This window comes from Lonchura striata, chromosome 6, assembly GCF_050655825.1.
Source record: "Lonchura striata isolate lonStrDom1 chromosome 6, ASM5065582v1, whole genome shotgun sequence".
NCBI classification, from domain to species: Eukaryota; Metazoa; Chordata; class Aves; order Passeriformes; family Estrildidae; genus Lonchura; species Lonchura striata.
The window spans coordinates 31,526,134-31,547,355 of record NC_140708.1 but is presented as its reverse complement, the minus strand read 5'-3'; the positions used below and the strand labels follow the sequence as shown (position 1 = coordinate 31,547,355).

Below are 21,222 nucleotides of genomic sequence, written 5' to 3'. Positions count from 1 at the left end.
TTAAAACATCTGTGACAGTCATCACAAAATTGACAACTTATTATAAGTAAAGCGCATGCAAGCAGACCTACAGCAAATACAAGTTTGAAATAAAAGGCTTATCTGTTAAGCATTAAAAGAGTTTGGATTTACTTGGAGTTTAGAGCCACTTCACACAGAACTGTTTAATTTCTGACATTTATTAATTAATTTTAAAGCAAAGCTAGGCACAACTCTATGAACAGTAGTTTCACCTATTTTTATGTCAAACACACTGTGTTCTGAGCAAAAGATTGTTGAGTTTGCAAAAAAGAAAATACTGTGTGCAAAAATACAGGTATATGTACTCACAATTTTTGCATCTGATGGAGGTGAAATTAATGCATATTATTTGAACAGCTTCTACTCTCTCCAGTAAAGATGAGGTCACTGCATTTGTATATTAGAGCATGACTCAGTGAATAACAAATTTGGAAGAGTAGCAAATTCCTTTTGAGGAGCAAATGTCTATTTTTAAGCTTCAGCATTGTATCTCTGACACAAGGATTTTCTCACAGGCCCACAGGATTATCCTGGGCAAGTTCTGATGTGTAAAGTGTCTACTCATTAGGCCAGCGGATAATCAGAACTGGTCATTTCATAAATCATAAAATAATATTAATTCAGACTCTGTCTAGAGTTCAGGCATCATGTAGCCACAATACTCACTATGTATCACCAAACAGTTGTGAAAGGCCAAGAAAAAAGACAACCTCAAAGTTTCATTATTCTGTTTTTCTTAGACTGTTAACATATAACTAATACATTAACGCATCTTATTTCCCGCAATAATTAACCCAAAATGGGATGTTTTTCTAGAAACTAAGATGGAAATGTAAAGCTGGTGCTCAAGCAACTACTCCATCACTGTGTGTGTCCCCTCTCTTACATCAGCAATCGAATGCAACCAGGCAACCAGAAGCAACAGCTAAATGTGCTGTATCCAGCACTGCATAACCCACACATGTCAAAGCCATTACCAGGCAGAAGAAAGCAAATGTAAGAAATAATTAAGCAAGAGTTAATGGTCTGTGGCAATGGTAACTTTATTATTCATGGAAGAAGTGGGCAAAGTGTAGAATGAACAGAAGGAAGAATAGCTTGAGGAAGACTTAAAACATTCCTCCCTTTAAACAAACAAAAAAAGAGCCTCACAAAACTTTACTGAGGTAACTCAAGAACCTTCACACACTTTGGGGCAGTAGTTTTCACTTCATGATTGCTGTTTTCATTTGTTTTCTCTTCAGACCTTAACCAATTATGTCAAATTTGAAATATGGCATAAATTCCTTTTCATCGTGCTGTGTTCTCATTTACTTGACTCTTCCCACTCTACATCTGCTGAAGTTGAAGAAATACTTGGGGGTTTTGCAGCAACATGTGCTGCACTTCATTTTTGCACCTGCTGATATCTTTTACAACAGCAAGCTAAATGTTTGAAACAAACATCTTACTACCTAATCCTGAGGAGGAAAAATAATGGAAAGTAATGCCTATGTCTCTCTAGAAGACTAAGGGCAACCAAACACTTTAGTTTAATTTGGATAGCCATACTTAATATTGTCATATTAAAAATGCAGGCATTATTTTAAAAAAGCAACACTGGTAAGCACTTAATAAAAATACTGAATGTTAAAACAGATTGAGAACTGCCCAATAAATGTTAGACTTCAGAGTAGAAATCAAAAGTTAGTCCTATCATGAAGTATAGTGACTTAAGGAATAAGGAATTCAAGAGATATAGAAATATTCAGCTTTTAATTCAGAATTGCTCAGAAGGGAATCTTGTTCTTGGACACTTATAGTTTGACAGTATTTCATCAAAATGGGTTTATTGCCCACTCTAAGGATAGAAGGAGGGGGGAGATTAAATGCTGTTGGCACTGCAATTTTTTTCAAAACTTTAACTTGAATTATTGAGACACAACACAGAGCATGCAAGTCAACAAAAATCACTCAAGGTACATTTCTCCTGTTGTTCTCCATGATATATGGCAAAAAAAAATCTTACATCCAATATGCTTAACAAGGTGAAAAACATTTGAGTGATGTGATAGAGACTCAGATCACAGAAGTGAAGAACATGAACCCAGCCTATCAACTTAAACATTCCATTTGAGATAAAAATGAAAGAAAGTCTCAGAATCACTTCATAACCCTAACAATACACATATAAAGAGGTTAACTGAGAAACTCAGGATCAAGTCCAGCTCTTCAGTGAATGGCTCACAGGGAGACCAAACCCACATCCTTGGTGTCATGAGCACCATGCTCTAATCAATTGAGCTAAATGGTTTTTTATATCTTCACATGCAAAGGCATACAGAGATCTCTCAGCTGTGGCCTGAGAGCTAAAACACTAAAATACTGCAAGTGTGTATGAGACCTGAGAGAGTGTGTAAATGGAAAGGATCTTCAGAGCACTTCACAGACTGAGGGCTGTCACTGCAAGTGGGGTTTGAACACCTACTGTGAGGTAAAAGAGCAACCAGGGATGGTTAGAGTTGCTAGGGAATCTTTAGGGAATGGGAAAAGGAGGAACCAATGTAGCTTAGAAGGGCAATGTTGGAACCTGTGCTATTGATGATTCCGAGATTGTAGAAAGTCTCTGTCAGCCCCGCTGCCAAAGCAGAAGCCATAATTGGTCTGTGCTGGTTCCAAGGTTGTTTATTCTGTTTATCTCTAACATGTTCTGCTGCCCTGCCCAGCTCTGTCCTGCAGGGCAGCGTGTGGGGCTCTGCCCTCAGTGGGATGTTACAAACATTAAATACCAGAAACTCCCTGGGCTAGATTTACAATAACGTGCCAATATCTGTCACCTACGTTGAACAGTGTGTCCCCAGCCTGAACCAACAGAAAAATGCCAATACTACAGTGAAACATGGAGGGCATGAAGAAGGAGAAAAAGGACAAGACACACCCAATTTCCTCCATCTTGTGCCCTTTGGACCCCTTATCTAGATCCTAAAATTTTACTTTTGCACCCGTGCCATACTCAATTATTACTTATATCAAACACTCAGAGCTTGTAATTCATCCTGTAAGATTGAAAACTCTTTTCCATGGACAGAGATCAGAGACAGTGTCTCTGGGGGCTCTGTACAGAGGGGTTCCTAACCTCTGCCAGGGTCCCAGACCTTCCAGGGCAGCCAGAAGGATGCCCTGGACTCCCAGAGGGCAAGTGTAGGAAAACAGAGGAATAAGGAAATAAAAGGGTCCAGTCCCAATGCCAGTCAAGTCCTGTGGCACACCAGCACCACCTGCCCTGTCTTTTCTTTAAGCTCCATTTTGCTGGGCGAGGAGCTCCCTGTTCAGAGCCCAGCACCACTGAACACATCCCGCCGTGGGACGAGGATGGCTCTGGGCAGGGCGAGCAGCAGGGCAGCAGCCGCGCTCCGGGGGCGGCTCGGTGCCGTGAGCGGCCCCGCTGTGCCGGCGCTGCTCACAGCACAGCTCTGCCAGGAGCTCCAGCACGCAAACACACGGCACGAGCACCACACACACACACACAACGAGCTGCACACGCAAAGAGGCCAAACTGGAGCCATCCGCATCATGCTCTTCCCCGGAGCTGATGTTTCACCGAGTTAAAGTGTTCTTATTGTCTGAACAGTGGTAGTTGTAACTGAGGAATTGCTTCTCGAACAAAAGAAAAAAAATAAAGTAAAAAAAAGTTTCGCCAAGATTCAACTGAATCTGTCATTTTTGCTTTGCCAGGGTAGGAAGCATATGTCAAAATCAAAAAAAAAAAAAGCAAAAATCTTTTTCCTAAAGCAAAGATTTGTTCAGATACAAAAAGAAAAACGTCTAATGAATAAGAAGCTCATGATCCTATTCATAGTAAAAGAATTAACATTTGCAATTCTTTCGTGTACTACCTAAAATTTGCTGAAACATGATTTTATCTTGATTTAACAGAAATAAGTCAGCTAGAAATGTGCAGCATATCAAAATCAGCCTTAATCAGAAAGCAGTTTCCTGAAGAAAAACTCATTCCTTTTCATCATGTGGACAACTCCTGCATCACTTCACTGAAATACTGTTTAAACACCCAAAATCATTACAATAAGGCAATAGCTGCTTTCGGGAAATACTAACCACAGGTTAAATGAATTAACTTTTTTGCCACAAGTAATGTCCAAAACAGACAAGTTCTAAGCTCACAGTAGCGAATAAAGGATTCTCTATAGACTACTTGCAACTGCATTGAAGGGATAAGGACCCTCACAACAATTAAAAAATAAACTAGGACTTTTTTTTTTTTTTTTTACTATATTGCACAGTGATTGCAAAGAGGAAAAAAAGTAATTAAAGCTCAAAGTCTGCCCCAAGAAAGCAGACAGGAATTGCATGTACTAGCTGGCTTGACAATAAAAGATTTTAAAGTAGGAGCAATGCTCATGTGACAAACATAAAACATTTTCTCTATAAATAATCTTCACAAAACAGTCAGTTACAGCGTAGCATGCAGTTTTTTAAAATTCCTACTTTAAAGGCCCTAAAAAAAAAAAAAATCACACAATTCAAATGCATTTTTCAGAGAAGACAGTTTGTGAAGACTCCAACCACCTTCCATTTAAAAAAGAACTTGTTAAAATACAGCTAAGTATTCACCTCAACAATCCTTAAAAAAAGCGCAGTGAGCAATCACCTCACTGTTGTTCTCATACACACAAAGAATAAATGCTGTTGTATGACAATGCTACATATACCTGCTTTAAGAAAACCAGGACAATGAAATGACTAATATTTTCAGCATAATGAGGCAGAATTATAGTCCCATTTAATGGCCAATTTTGAAAGCCTGTTATGACAAGAGGGCCAGGTTACATGTCCTGACTTACAAAACTCTGAAAAAAACTTTTTGGCCATATGAAACACAAAATACTCCTTCATCAAAAAACACCGAAGTACACACAAATTAACAGTTGGAGAGTGTAAATAGGTCAATAGCAAAGAGGCTTCAGTGTCTCCAATCACTAATTCAGTCAGCGGACACCACTCTTGGATGGGAAACACAATTTGTAATGTAGCCTGTTTTCCACTGGATTAATGACATGCCTGCCCATGCTTAAGCAGATTGAATATTATGAAATCCTTCACAACATGATAAATCCTAGGCCAGATGACACAACAAGAGGATCAAGACTCTTATGGAAAGTAGAAGGAAGAGGAGAATGCAAATATTAGTGGGACTTTAGACTGGTGTGTCAGAACATTGGTTGTAAGCTAATTTGTAAGTATTAATTATCCAAAATCAGCAATGCTGGGAACAAGTTACAAACAGTTCCCTCAGCTTTCATAGTTATTCATCTTTCACTTGGTTCTCTGCTGCCAAATTAAAAAATAAAAAGGAAAACATTTTCAGTGTATGAAAAGTCTTTGGGACAGGTTTCCTGATTTTAGAAAAAAATTGAAAACAATTTTAGAGTTTTGGAATCTTTTGCCTCTCTGTGAAATCCAAGTACATCACTTGTGACAGACAGCCTGAGCTCTTTGTTCTGCATTACAAACTGCCAAAAGAAGAGGTAAGCAGTCAGAGCTATTCTGAATTATTACTGCACAACTTTAACTTATACAGAAGAGTCACCAAGGAGAAGGAATACCATTTTAATGTGGTCATGAGTGACTTACTATCAAAGTTAAAATACTCATATAAGAAATAATTACAGTAATATTATTCTCAATATGCAGAATGCACACCAGAATCTAGTTGTGGGAACCACTCAAAACCACAGAACCTCAGCTGAAAAGACTCAAAATTTGCTCTAAAACAAGCTTCAACAAGACACAACAGCAAAGACTTATTGCTTATAACTGAAAGCAACAAATACAAATAAAATTCAAAACATGTTCAAACAAAATCCCAAACATGCAAAATGTAGAGAAAAGTCTTAGCAAGGGCTCAAAGTAGGATTTCAGGTGGACAGCAGAAACTCAATTTGAGTGCCAAGACAAAGTCTTGCACCTAGCAGGGAATAACCCTGTAAACAGGTACAACCTTGCACCAGGAGGTGAGAAACAGCTCTGCAGGGAAGGACCAGGGAGTCCTGGTGATGCTGAAACTGGGGTAACATCTGGACCCCATCCATTTTCAATGTGGAGCAAGCTCTCAAATAATAAAGGCTAACCACCTTCCAGGTGACATTAGCAAGGGCAGCCTGAGGGAAGTGACTTTTTCCCTCTGTTCAGTACTTATTAAAATATTCAAACAGTTAAAATAATTGCAGCATTGATTAAAAAAAATAAAAAATTAAAAACCCTGGATTCCTAACAAGCTGTCAGCATCTACTGGAATTACACTTGTGGCATCATCCCAGTAAGCTCTGCAAGCAGATCAAAAAGGCAGGACTACTTTATCACTATCCTAAAGCCAGTCTAAAGAAAATGTAATCAGGAGGAATTTGACTAGCTGACAAGACAAAACTGCATCCCCACAAGAGCTTTCACAAGAATCAGAACCCAGATACTAAAGCTGAAGCTGGTCAAAAGGAGTTCTACACTTTTCCTGCAGCTCAAGAAAACCACCAGAATTGGATCAAATAAGCAGTCATTATCTCTGACTTCTAGAGACCAACACACATGCATCAATGCCTATATTTATTCTGTTCCTGTCCACAACTTTGTGCTTTTATCACATTAAAATAAAAATATAGAAAAGTATTCTCAACCACTGTTTGCAGACATTACCACACCAATTAAGCCCAGAAACACAATTTTGTTTTTCCTTCAAACTGATAAAGTACAAGAAGGTGTTCTTAGATACAAATAATGTAAACAAATATTTCTCTATATTATCAGATCTGCTTAAAAAACAAAAAAAGAGGGGAAATGAAATTCAGAGCATCACTGAAAAGCCTTGCAACTAACAAGTCATTTAATAAGGAGGCACATTCAGCATGGAGTGAGTAGATTTGAACTAATGTGGCTGCACACATCTGGTCCACTGTCTATACTACTGAAAACAAAACCGGTGCAAGTGTTATGAAAAAGAGTTTCAAAGCAGTGAACAAACCACAAATTATCTAAATATTGGGTAGATGGGGGAAGAGAAGAGAAGAGAGTCTCAAAGACATTCCTAGTCTGGTGTAGGCAGATTCCCCGAATTACATTCTAAAAATATTTCCCTTGAGGAACAGCCCTGACCAGATTCTCCCCAGAAAAGGAGTTGCATTCACAGACAGAAAACACAATATTTGGAGTCTCAAGAAACTTGCAGAAACTATGTAAATGTAATTTCAAACACGTTGACAATATTATTTCTATTTGAGTTGTGCATGCTAACAAGACAAAAATATTCAAATCTGGTATAAGATTCAACCTTGTCTTTGCAAAGAAAATATTATCAACTTGATTTTGCAAAACTATTCCTTCAACACTACATGGAGGAATGCAATAAAACTCCAAATATAAGAAATGCAAAAGGCTTGCTTAAGTAACAGCCTGCAAACTGAAACATTTGCTTGGCCTCATCCCAAGACAATTCCTCTGGTTTCCATCCTTCTCATGCTGACTGCCTGACTCACCAAAGCATTCACATTCTTCCATTCTAATCTTCCACTTTTTGATCTCAGTGGAATGGACAATTTACCAGATAAAGAGATGAAGCTGGTGTCCACTTTGTGAACTCATCTCCACAATTATCCTTCCAGATTGTCTTTTGTGAAAGTTTTCACATAGAAACCTTTCTGTTAAGGTTTTATTTCATGGATGCCACCAGAGATTGAACAGCCAGGTGAACACGTAAGCTCTGCTGCCTTGCACTTGGTGTGCTTGTGTGTGTATGTATATATGGATATATATTTTCAACATCTGCGTAACAACATTCAAAGCAAACTTGCAGGCCTTACTAAAGAAAGGCATTTATAGGAGTTTAAAGGAAAAAAACAGCCAAGCCTTTGGAAGAAGAGTGTACTGAGAATTACTAAAGAAACAAGCTGCATCAAACTCAGGAAATCCCTGACACAAAAATAGCTGGATGTGGGCAAGGAGTCACGTTAAGCCTCATATATAAACTTATTCTGTTTCTATGCACGTTTGCTTAAGGCTAGAGTCAAAACCAGGGCAAGATGCACTCTGAAACAATTTATCGCCACTGTTAGGTAGGATGGAATTTGTAAGAAAGAATAACAGAGTAGCTTTGTCATCAAGAAACTCTCATCAATGGATTCTCACCACTATACATAAAAACATTGTTTCAATAAGGTGCAGCTGAGCTCACACTACCAAGATTCCAATAAGCTACACCAGGTTCTGCGGTACAAGATATGGAAAGTACCAGGAAAGGGACAAAAATATTCTGAAAATGTAATTTTCTGCATTTTCAACAGCTCTCTTCAGACAGCAATCCACCCTTCCTCAGAGCACCTGCAGTGCACTTGCCATGCTCATACACAAGAGCAATCCTATGGAGAGCTGCAGCCAGCCCCGCTGATCCCAGGGCTCCGTGCGGGCCGAGCGCCGTCCTGCTCTCCCTGCTCCAGTTGATGCTCTCCCTGCTCCAGCTCCTGCTCTCCCTGCTCCAGCTCCTGCTCTCCCTGCTCCAGCTCCTGCTCTCCCTGCTCCAGCTCCTGCTCTCCCTGCTCCAGCTCCTGCTCTCCCTGCTCCAGCTGATGCTCTCCCTGCTCCAGCTGATGCTCTCCCTGCTCCAGCTCCTGCTCTCCCTGCTCCAGCTCCTGCTCTCCCTGCTCCAGCTCCTGCTCTCCCTGCTCCAGTTCCAGGCTCTCCCTGCTCGTTGATGCTCTCCCTGCTCCAGCTCCTGCTCTCCCTGCTCCAGCTCCTGCTCTCCCTGCTCCAGCTCGTGCTCTCCCTGCTCCAGTTCCAGGCTGATCTGAAACTACACCCATTTCAACTACCTAAAGTAACAGACAACAAACGCAGCATCTGGGAAGCTGCCAGGAGGGGAGTGGATCCTGCCACTTTCAGTATCATGGACCTGTAATACATCAGCACATCCATTCCATGAAACCTCCCATTAATTCACCTGCAGAGCTTTTGACTAAACATGAAAAAAAAAAAAAAAACAAACCAAAACAGAGTACTTAAGTACTTTTACAACTCATTCAAACAAATATGTTTATATTTGAAAACACAACAATGCACGCCAAGACCTCAGCTTACTACTCAGTCGACTGAAATAATTTCAAATTGCATTTAAAATGTAGTAGCAATATAGATGTTTCTAGAAAAGTATTTAGAGAAGTCTGATGAATACAAGCAGAAATTATTTAGTATGCATCTACCAATAATAAAGCAACTGGATGCCATGGAATGAGAGGTGCTTAATTCTGGGGGTGGGGGAAAAGATCAGAAGCACACACATCTGTTTGGTAACTATAGATAATAACACTTCCTCTTTCTCACTAAAATGCTTGTTTTAAATGCAAAGCAACTTTTCCTCAGGTGTAGTCACCTAATTAAAGTTTGTGTTGTTTAGCTACTAAAGACAGTTTAAAGTCAAACATAGAACCAAACTTTAGCTTATTTCGCAGCAGCTCAGAGCTGGCAGGTTCACCTCTTCCAGGTTTTCCTCAAAACAACAAACACCTTAAACAGGTCAGTTGTAAAGCAGTTTCCAGGACCACCTGAGAACAAATGTAGGCAACAGAGGGAAAGTGCTGCATTTAAGAACAATGGAACATCACTGGCACAAAAAATCAACTATTCAAAGACATGCTGCGTGTTGGAAGAAACATCTCAATTATCAGAGCACTTAAATATCCCACATTCAATTTATTTCAGTAAAAGTAGAAGGAAAATAAACTTTATTTAATAAGGCTGGAGAATAAAGATTCCTAGAAAAGCAATGGGATGATTGTTTATAGATCAAGTGACCCTTTATTTTAAAAGAATAAGGTCCAAAAGTTGGAAAGTGACTTATTCTTACACAAACCTGAAAATTTTTGTTTAGTAACAGTGAAAGTCATCACAAGTCCGTAGCACCAGGGTAAGACTTAATGCCATCCCTCTCTGAGGAAACAACAGCAACATTTTTCAAACTGAAATCTGGATCTTTAATTTTCTTTTTGTCCAGATCAACCTTTTTGTAGCATATCTACTTTCAAAAGACAAAGTAAAGAAAACCCAGGATTCTTTGCACAGTGTGCACCAGATCAGCAACACGAACACATTGTAGTTAACTGCTGCAAGACTCTTCCTCTTTGGACAAGTCAGCAGGTTGCATAAGCTTTGAATTTTTAAAAATATGAACAAGCACACTAGCATGCCATTGTGAGCCTTAGGCCTTAGAACAATGGGGCATTTTTTAAAAGAATTTGAAATGCTCCGCATGATATTGCTTTGTAAAAGATAATGGCTTCATTTTACTTTCCATTCTGCAGCAACAAAAATTTCTGTGTTATTTACAAGCTGATAATATGAGTGCTTGCTAGTTTACAATATTTAGATACCATATTATAAAACATACAAGGAATTAAAAGTATTGAGACTTAAAAGGGAAGGGTTTTTTTCAAGTGCATAAGTGAAATGTAGAGAAATAGTGTTTAAAGAAACAAATTCCATTGGAAAGTCAGAAATACAGTTCTCAGTAGTTTCAATTTTCAGCTGTTTTCAATTCAAGTATTTAATCGAAAAAAGTAACATGAAAGTAAGTGAGTAGAAATCAATTACAGAAGTTAAACTATCTTATCTGGTTTTACTCTGCTGAAAAAGATTTTCAAATGCTTGTACTATGTGTCTGGGCAGTTTAAATTATTTGTGTTACTTAAACATCAATTAATTTTGTTTTACACCTGATTCAATTTCAGGCAAACTAGTCTGAGAAATTTACTTTGAACAAGAAAGGATGCTTGAATTTGATTATTTCCCTTTTAAATTCTTCATAAGGGTGACAGCTGTCTTGCATTTGTACTTCTAAAAGGCCTTCCACAATGAGGTGCTGACCCATAAAAAGCCACATGAGCATTATCACAATTCAAATAAAGGCAGGACTAACTGCTGGATACAAAGACAGAAGTAAAGTAGTTAATGTTCTCAAGCTAGGGTTTTATAGAGAACTGAGAACACTGCCTGTACACATATCAAGACAATTAAAAAATACAGAAGAAAGAAACAAGTCACATGTTCATGACACAAGTACCTACTAATTTTCCCATAAAATAGTTACACATTATCTCTTTCAAGACTACTGTGAACAAACACATACAGACATTACATACTTCCAGTAAACCACATTCAAGAAACAAAAGAAACAGAGAGGTTTCAGCAGCAGCAATGTCTGCAGTATCAAATACACAAGAAGTTTCTGAACACCAAGCACTAGGATCCAACACCTCACAGAAGTTTTTTCTTCACAAACTACTAGTAACTACTAGTTAAATTTATGCAGCACTATCCCCAGCTGAACCTCAGAAGATGGCTCTTTGCTAGATTAACTAATAACTGAGCCACAAACAGAACCAGGTAAAATACTGACAATTGTATAACAGCTCAACCAGCTAAACTGGACACAATTTCTTCAATGAATGTAGAAACATGCAGTATGATGGGTTTTCTGTAAACATCAGCCCCATGGTTTCCACTACCATTTCTTGATCAGTAAAAAAATCCAACTAGGCTGTTGAACTTAAACTGAAATGTCAAAATAGTTGAAAATTTTAATTCCTTCCATCTCCCAAGGGAAATTCAAAGAGATGTTGAGATGCTTATGACAATTTAGAAAGCACATGGATCAGAAAACGTATCACCTCAACCCTCTCATTCCTGCCTAGCAAAAAGTGTTCCTGTGGCTCCAGCAGAATCCATCCTCAGCAGCTGCCACAGGGAGCCAAAGGCTCAGACCAACAGCTGGCATCACCACTGCATTTCTTCACTCCTGTTACCAGGGTCAAAGCTCGCTGTACTGGGCATTGCTGGTAACTGGATTAGCAGTTTCAGGCATGTCCAGAAGTTCCCACCATCAAGAACATGTTATCTTACACATTTTTCACATCAACATGCCAGATAAAGAGCAAACAGTGCTGACTTGAGAAAGATCTATCAGGTATACAAACAAGAACATTTCCCAAGCTTTGCAAAATAAGGGCCACTTCAGTAGCAGCACACTTACACACTGGCTTGGACAATAGGAAAGTCCCACAGCAGGTTTTGGAAATAGAGCATGGGAGTTATTACTCACAGTGTTACAACGGCTTTCACAAGGTTTTTTTTTCCACACTTGAAGAAAGTCAAAGCAGTTTCTTAATTGTGTGAAATTTATATTGCCCCACCCCCTAAAAGGGCTAAACTATACTTGCATTTTAAAAACTGGTGACCTATAGAAAAAAACTTACTGATTAACATAATCACACTTTTATAGGGCACACACATTGTTCAAACATTGCTTGAGAACAGTGTTATAAAGACATTTTCCATGAAGCAAGATATATTAGGAACAACACAGAAGTTCTGATATACAGCTAATCCAGCACATTTTATGTAATAAACTATTTAAAATAATAATTCACTTTCACACTAGTTCACCATCTTTTGAACTTTGGTAACAATGTTTGGAAAAACAAATGCTATTCATTCCAAATCATAAAAATCATCAGACATGTGTACATTTGGTCACTTCAGAGTCCATGTATTAATACATTCATGACTTATAAAAGGCAGACACTTGTACAAATCGTTAACCTAGATTATTAATTGTTACAGCACCCAACGGCTTGCTCATGGTAATAGCTATCTATTCTATCTTGTATTACTGTGGTCACACCCCTCTGTAACATGCCCATAATGTGTTTATAACTTGGAACAGCTCATAAATGATTTATAAAAAATCTTAAAATAAAAAATGCCCCTGTATCTCTTTTTTTTTTTAAACCATCTGGGCCCTCAAGACACAATATGTGAAAGTACAAAGCAAAGATGAAAACAATATACATCTGATTTTAAGATGACAGATGAAGAAAAAGGGCTTTTGTTGTTTAAAAATATGTATGTACAAGGTATTGACTATTCGCAAGCTAACAGTGGAACAGTATGATCAAGAGCATAATTTTATGTAGTTTTAAATAAAGTGCAGTTGGAAAAGTGGCAGTCTATGTATAATTAACTGAACTGCAGCGAACGCAAAAGCAGCATCACACTTTCAGTCAGTACAATCACTTACCAATTTCAGCAGGTAGTTGCTTGATTTTGTTCTCTCGTATGCTAAGCATGGTGAGTTTTGACAAGTTTTTGATATCCTTTTCCACAGTAGTTATACGATTAAAGCGTAGGTACAGAGTGGCGAGGGAGCTTAGCCTGTACACCACCGAGGGGATTTCTCGCAGTTTGTTGTGCCGCAGGTCAAGCATGCGCAGTTTCTTCAAGTTATCAAGAGAGTCAGGCAAACTGGTGAGTGAGTTTTCACTCAGAGCCAGTGTCACCAGGTTCACGAGACAGCCCACCTCTGCAGGCAGGCACTGCAGTTTGTTACTGTATAAATAAAGTTCTGTTAACTGTGTTAGCTCTTTGATAGCTGATGGAAGCAAGTGTATAGACCTCTTGGACAAGTCCAAGCGCATAGAATTCTCTTCCCGGCATTTATTTAGCTCTTTGATCACTTCAGCATTGCTGGATTTTTTGCGAGTACCTGTGGCAGGATTAGGTCTTTTTATTGTATTGTCCACTGAAAAAGCTACCCCAGGCTGCGTGCTACTGGAGTCCTTCTTTCCATCTTTGGCATCTTTCCCTTTGGTCTTAGGCTCCTTTTCTTTGCTCTCTTTCCCAAATCCTCCGGAGGCCTTTGCCTCCTTCTCCCTTTCTTTTGACGATTGGACTTTTGGATCCTTCTCTTTACAGTCCTTTTCTTTTCCTAGATTACTACTCATGGTGACTCAACGTCCAGCAAGCACCGCATGAAATCTGTTTCTGAAGTCCACAAGAACAATTCAATGCTGAGGCAAGAAGGATCCTTAAAACACACAAGTGTTGAACCCAGGGAGGAGCTTCAGAGGTGTGACACCCATTTGCTACATATTGGTTCTGAAGGCACTCTTTCCTAATCCTACTATCAGGAGATTCAGCTGTAGAGATCAGTTCAAATGCTCCGTATTAGTATTTCTGGAACATAGAGAAGAGAAGCCAAAGTTAGTGTCAATATAAAACTTCCAGTTAAATACTGAGTGTTTCTACATCAATTCTACCTGTCCTCACTAACTCAGGTTAATGATTTGACCTTCTGTTCAAATGTCAATGAAAAACCCAAGGCTAAACCAAAAATACTACACATATGACTCACAAGACTGTGGTACAAGATTTACTGTGGTACGAGAACTGTGCTAACTAGTATATGTGAGGGAAGAAAAATCACAATTCTTAAACATAATACTGCCTTCAGTACTACATTTGAGTCACCATTTTATGTCTTACCTAGCTCTTACAATAACCTCCTGGTCCTCAACATGAATATTCTCTCTTCCCTCAATGCCCAATCAGCCAATAAATATCTGCTATAATTTTAAGTGTCTACCTCTTCAAAGAAACCTGTACAGGCTTACTCTTTCAGAACAAAAGAATCTCAGTTCAATCTACAATCTACACTAAAATCTAATATGCTCAGTAACACAAACACTTTGCCTTGAGATCTCTCTTCTGACCAGCTCTGAACAGCGGGTCTCTGCTTTTCATGTGGAGCAGAACGTTCTCACCAGATTCATGTGCTTTGAAGAACCAAACACAAGGATTTTTAAAATACACCTATCAAAAAGCCAGCCCAAAGCCCAGAAGAGATAATATATTATGCTTCAAGAAAAGCAAAATTAGGAAGGAATTTCTCTTGGGAGTAGGACACAATATATCTTTACCATATCTTGAATTTTCCCCCTCAATGACCACTAAGTGAACAGATGTCTCAAATCCATAAAGACCCATTTACATTTTTACAAAATCATCATGTATCAGGGAAAATAGCCTTTCTTCATGTTTGAATTCAAACCACACAACATGCCCAAGAACTTAACGATTCTGAGTAATATGGAAAGGTTTTCAAATGAATCTTTGTGGAAGAAAAATAAACAATCAATGGCAACAATAATTTCATGTCTCCATATTAGTCCACCTTTTAGCTTTGATATGAAGTATCCACTGCTGAAGAAAGGTCCCTTGTTTGCCAGCCACTTTGTCTAAATAGTCATAAAACCTTCACAGGAACTGTGTCACTGTCCTGGTTTCCAACTTCTGCACAAGTTATAAAGCTTGTAATCAAAAACAATTTAATATTTTGCATACTTAAACCATCAGCAAGTACTATAAATACTAACACTTTTTAGCAAAGCCCATGTAACCATTTTTAACTATGGTCATGCTATGTATGATTACCTTCAAATACAAAAATGTACATGGAGAACACAAAGCTGTACATTTATATATATATATATATATAGATATATATAGATATATATAATCATTCCTTTTTTTTAAAGGTGAATTAAAGATGATTTAAAGATTTTTCAAAATCTATTTAAAGATGATCAGAAGGACAAGGCACTTTACCCTAGCTGTAATTCCCTTCCAGTCCTTCACCCTGATTCATTACTGCTGCAGCATCACCAAGTGTGCTACAGACCCTGTAATATCAAAAAAGAGAAGCCCTCCCCCCAAAAAGAAGCCCAAAACTGCCTGCAGTTCCTGTGTTCTGGACAACTCTGTTAAAATGGACCGTGGTTGAATGCTAGCAGCAGCAAGCAAAAACAGCTCTTAAATTGGAAATTTTCTGCACTGTTGAGTTTTCTAAAGCAGCACATGCCAGTTCTTTACTAGAAGTTCTTTACTGGTCCCGTCCTTAAAATTTCCACATGACTTTTACACCATCCATTAATTTGACCTCTCCCCAAGATTACTAACCTCACCAGATTATATTTAAAACTACTTCTCAGCAATGTATAATCTACACGCTTGTAAAATGCCAGTAATAGGACATGCAATGACTCCCAAAGCAAAAACACAGCTGACTAAAGGGTGGGAACCCCAAAGGCTTGACAAGGTTTTCATTATGAAACAGTAACACAAAGAATCCAGAACTAACACAGTTTCTGAATGCCCATAATACACAGAAAAGAGAGGTGTAGCAATGCCAGAACAGCTACTGCTCCTCATTGAGTCACTGAAGTGCAAAATACTCAAAGGGCTGCTGCTCTCTTGAGCTTTCAATTTAATCAAATTTAGCACCCACCAAGAGATTTGTTTCATTTCTTATGTGCACAGCAGCTGGAGGAGGTTTAGAAAGAGCCTCAAAAAGGAAAGACTGCTGGAGATTAGTGCTGCTGAAAGCAGCTCGGCAGTGCAAGTGCTCCAAATAATCTGGAAGCATTTCACTGTCTTGGTTAGCAATAATTTTAATTGTACCTAGAAAGAAATTAAATGTTCAACTTGACATAAGTTGCTCTACATGATCCCTACTGCAGATCACTCAAGCTGATGGGGTTACTCACATACATCAAGTCAAACATGTATGTAAAGTTTTGGTGGGCGTGCGTATAACATATACTGCAGAGGAAGTTAAATATGTTTCAAAAGGTTATGCATATTTTTCAAGCTCTTTCAGTTAAAGGACAAGAGTCACCATCAATTCTAAACCACAGTCAAACAAGCATTCATTGTATCTCAAAAGGAGAGCTTCTTTTAGAGATATTTTTAGCAAAAGGAAATTAAGTGAAATTAGCTAGTTCTGCCAACTACTTCCATTTTCCAATGCTGTTCAAACTGACTTCCTGTCAATATTAATTGACATAAAAACATTTAACCATTATGTCCTGGAGAACTTGGAAAATTTAATAAGACTCTTGCTTGGCACTCTATGTGAGGGGGAAAAAACTTCTAAAGAAGTTAAGGAAAATAATCTCTTCCCTGTTCCAAATATTACTTTTTAAAAGTAAAATATTTGTAAATAGCTATAAATAGCCAACTTCAGAGTTTTGATCCACTCCTCCTGATGTCTGGTGAACATAAACCAGATGTACTTCATTTTTTCTGTTATCTGTAATTGATGAAACTTCAGAAACAGAAGCAACTTCATCTTAAACTGTATCTCCTTCCTTACTGTCTGGAAAAGAAGAACACATTTTCCTTGTAAATTTTAATGATTTTTTTTTTTTAATATGTACAAGTAATTGAAAAGAGATTTCAGTTTTTTCTGAGCAATACAACCTAAAACATTTATGCAATAAATGCTTTATTAAAAGTGTGGTAGTGTAGGAACATTTTGCAGTTCTAGGAACAACATTACACTAATCACTGCAACTTGGCAATATAAATACCGATGTTTCCTGGTCACTATCTAACACAATATGAGGCTTGAGATAAAGGATTTCAGCCAACTGCTATTCAAGTAAGGCTGTAAATGCCTTAACTGTCTCCTACCCACTACTGCAAAGCAGGGGGACCCCCCAGAACAGGCTGTTCCCCACATGAATTACTCCCAGCAGTCCTTCACTTCCCAGAGGATGCATTCAAGTGTCTTGTGACTTGTAATTATATGAAAGTTTCCTGTGAGTTCACAGAGATGGCTTGAAGAAGAAATTGTTAAATAAAATAGTCTCCCACAGCTGAAACATTTCCCTCTCAAGTGACGAGGCTAACCAACAGCAGTTTTCTCTGCCAAAGGAAAATCATAGTGGCACGTCACAAATGGCACAAAATGGTCACTTTACAGCTCCACCTAAACCCTTCTGTGTTCCCCTTCTGTGTTTCAGTAGCCAAACCAGGCACTCCAAACCATAAACATTTCTGATATACCAAGCATGTAATATCCAAGGCATCATTTTCACTTAAGTGTAGCACATTACACTCAGTTGTAACATAATTTTACTTCTGTAATGTAGCAAGAGACATACAGGCCTGCATTTGAAAAGGAACTTTCTTACTACATATAGAACTTTTTATCACAATGATTTTTCTCTTCATTCTGTGTTTGTACTAAACTTAAACAACACTATGGCTAGGGCTTTTCAAGCTAAATAACAGCAGAGAATAATTCCAAACACAAAACAAGTTGAAGAAATAAGGAATCAGCTCATACTTAACACTCTGGACTAAGCAGACAATTATTGTACTACACAATAAACAAAATGTTCTGAGATAGCAATTCTGATCTAGGTATTTCTGATTAGTCAGTCCTAAGTGATTCTTAGCAACAAGGCAGAGTTCAAATGCTATCTGGTAAATGTAGCAACATCTCTTCACAAACAAACACACTAAAACAAAAATCTACCTTGTTAAAAGTATTTACCTTTTAATTAGAGAAGCATGGGATACATCAAAAGCATTTCATATTCCAGCACACCACAAAGATGAACACATCAATAAGCAATGGATGAAATTTAAAACTTAGCCCAAATGGCTACAATGAATTTCCATTTTCAATGCCACATATGCAAAAAGAAGAAAAAAAAAAGAAAAAAAAAGCCAACCCAAAAAACCTCAACCGCCATAGTCACTACTTTCATTTAGAAACCCAAATAGCTTAAGCCAACGAGTCACTTGCAAACCAAGCACATTCTGTCCTACAATTTGCTAGCTTCAAATATCTGACCTACGGAGTTTTCATCTGCGTAAGTGCATTTCAGCTTCTGCCACTGCAGCCACCACGGACCAGCTGGGAGCAAACTGCTGAATCAGTCACCAGTGGTTGCACAGCTCCTCTAAACACAAAGCCTCACTCAGAGGGATGGAGACAGCAAGGGAGCAACCAGCCATCACTCCATCAGAGATCAAAAACCACCTCATCTATCTCAACAAAAGCAGTGCTCCTGAAATATGCCAGCTAGACAGCTTTTCTTCTTTGGGAAGAAACCTGTTATTCCAGAGTACAGGGTGCTCAATGCCAGCAGGGCAATACTGCCATGATGCCAGCTACCCTGGCTGGCTCGTTCTATAGAGAAGGCTGGCCATTAAATTAATCTCAGTCCTCTAAGTGGATGGCCAGCAGATGGTAGTTCACAGACTAACAATTCAGCCTGATTTCAACACCCCAGGACATGACACAGCTTTCACCCTAATCCCCTCTCACGCTGAGGGAGCGGCTTGCTCACTGCAGGCACAGCCTGAGCCTGTGGAGCTGGGTAAGGAGGAGGCCTGGGCTCTGACAGCCCTCCAAGCCCTTCAGAACATCTTCATCTGCCACAGGACTGCAGCCAAGAGCAGCCCGAGTGTTTGCTGCTTCCCCGGCTGCCAAAGAGCCGAGCATAACCCAGCCTCGCATTCCAGCAAAACCTGCGGGGCAAGGCAACGACTGAGCAAACCTCAGACCAAGGGGGCAACAACTGCATTTAGACCATCTCTAAGGGCTTCCTTACACCTCACTTGTGGTGTCTGAAATCTGCAATCACATCTGTAACTACTGACACCTAATTATTAAACCTATGTGCAGTTACACCTGGAGTAACTATAAATAAGCAAGTGAGTTTCTTAAGATTTCGAAGGTTGATCATTGCGTGCTTGCAGAACCAGGCAGATCTCCCAGGACACCCCATCCCAGCTTCTAACACAACCGTGCCCTTCCAGAGCAAATGGGCAGGCACATGGACATCACTGCTGGCTTTGAAGCTTTGGAATCCGTCTTTTCACTCACCAGTCACCAGTTTGCTGCTCTCTGGAAGTACTTCCCTGCACTAAGTGCCAGGTCACGTACCAAAGTCCAGAGCAGTGGGGACAAAAAGGCCCCATGATTGCAGACAGAAAGTCACCTACGCCTTAACTTCCTAGGAGGGAGAAAATCTTTTGTGCCCTGGCTTTGAACTCACCTAGCAAGTACAAAAATATACATACTGTGATTCATTCTGTGCGCTCCAACATTATTTTTATGAAGCACTCTCTCTTCTCCTTTGCAGGAACAAAAGCACACTAGTTTTTTGGCCAAGTTATACAATACTATTGCATGTTTTTGTAGAAATAGACTCCAAGAGCAAAGAATTCTGCTAACTCCATGGAGCAGCTTATTTTAATATGCAAAAAGGTACTTCTGCATGTGTGGCCCCCCCAGCATGTACCTTTTGAGCTGCATGTCTCTATTTCCATGGCAACTCACTGTATCAGCAGGCTGTGTAATCCTACATAATACAAGAAATTTGAAAATCCTAACTTTCTTGATGAAACAAATTTCCAGGACTTAATGCGGGATCTAATATCTCTTAAAAGGGTCATTCTAAATGGATATATGAGTCTAGGAAAACCCAGTTCTTATTTCTGTGACCATACAACAGATCTCTATCCACAGTGGCATACAATCTTCTGCAAGAGAAAGTGCTCCCAATCCACCCAATACCCTCCTTTGAATAAAGAGCACCCACTTGTAGCATAAACTTAATTTCCAATATAAAACAACCTTTCACTATTATCCCTACAGCACCCAGACACAACTATTCAGATCCTTCAGCAACTCCTATAAAAAAAGGAAGCAACCTGCCACACACTGTTTTGTTACCAATTTGACAGAAAATGGCACTGGTCCCACCAAAGGTGATGATACAAACTACAAACCAGCATCAAATATTTTTTATTCATTCATCATTTCCTCTGAGCAATAAAAACAACTTATCAAAACAAAACCTACTAAAAATGAGACTAAACATTAATTACAAGCAAGAGAGAAAGTAAACACACAAAGCAACAGCAGAGTAACATATTACCTACTAATCATCTATATTATCAACAAATTAAGTTATGTTGATCCTACAAAGACTGGGACAAAGCACACACAAAACCCCATCACAGCTAAACAAAAACAATTACTATCTAAGGTAGCATCCCACCCTAGCCCCAAACAGCAACACAGGATTATCTATCTACCAAAAATCTCGTTCATCATAGCAGTTCTCTGTTTAGTTATCTCTGAATTTGATGCAGTAAGCTTGCCCACCTTCTTAACATGGTTTTCTGTAATAATTATGACTAATTCACAAAGTTCAGTGCTGGATGATTATCAGTCCCTCAAATTTTCTGACCATAATTAGTGACTGTATGTCACTAGATCCTTTTGCAGAGGAACATTATGTTAAAAAAAAACTATTTAAAAAATAAGATGTGTTTTTAACACAATTTTGTACAGGAAAAGTAGTGACGACTCTTTACCTTCTATGTTCTAGCAGACAAAGCCACAATAACAACATTATCGCAGCTCAGCACTGAACAATATCTGGCTTCTCTTCAATTTTTTTGTTGCTTTGAGCTAAAATTATTTGCAGTTCTTGATCTTCAGTTAAGATGACAAAAGCCAGGACA

General features: G+C 38.8%; 1 protein-coding gene across 4 annotated transcripts in view; it reads right to left on the bottom strand.

Moving 5' to 3' along the window:
* SHOC2 (SHOC2 leucine rich repeat scaffold protein) overlaps window positions 1-21,222 on the bottom strand; it is a 79,021-nt gene that overhangs the window by 28,858 nt on the left and 28,941 nt on the right. For all 4 annotated transcript variants that reach the window (XM_085582788.1, XM_021526004.4, XM_021526005.4 and 1 more), the window contains one exon: window positions 13,133-14,067. In XM_085582788.1, the coding sequence (XP_085438914.1) occupies window positions 13,133-13,835 (703 nt within the window). In that variant the 5' untranslated portion in view covers window positions 13,836-14,067. The remainder of the gene's footprint in view (window positions 1-13,132; window positions 14,068-21,222) is intronic.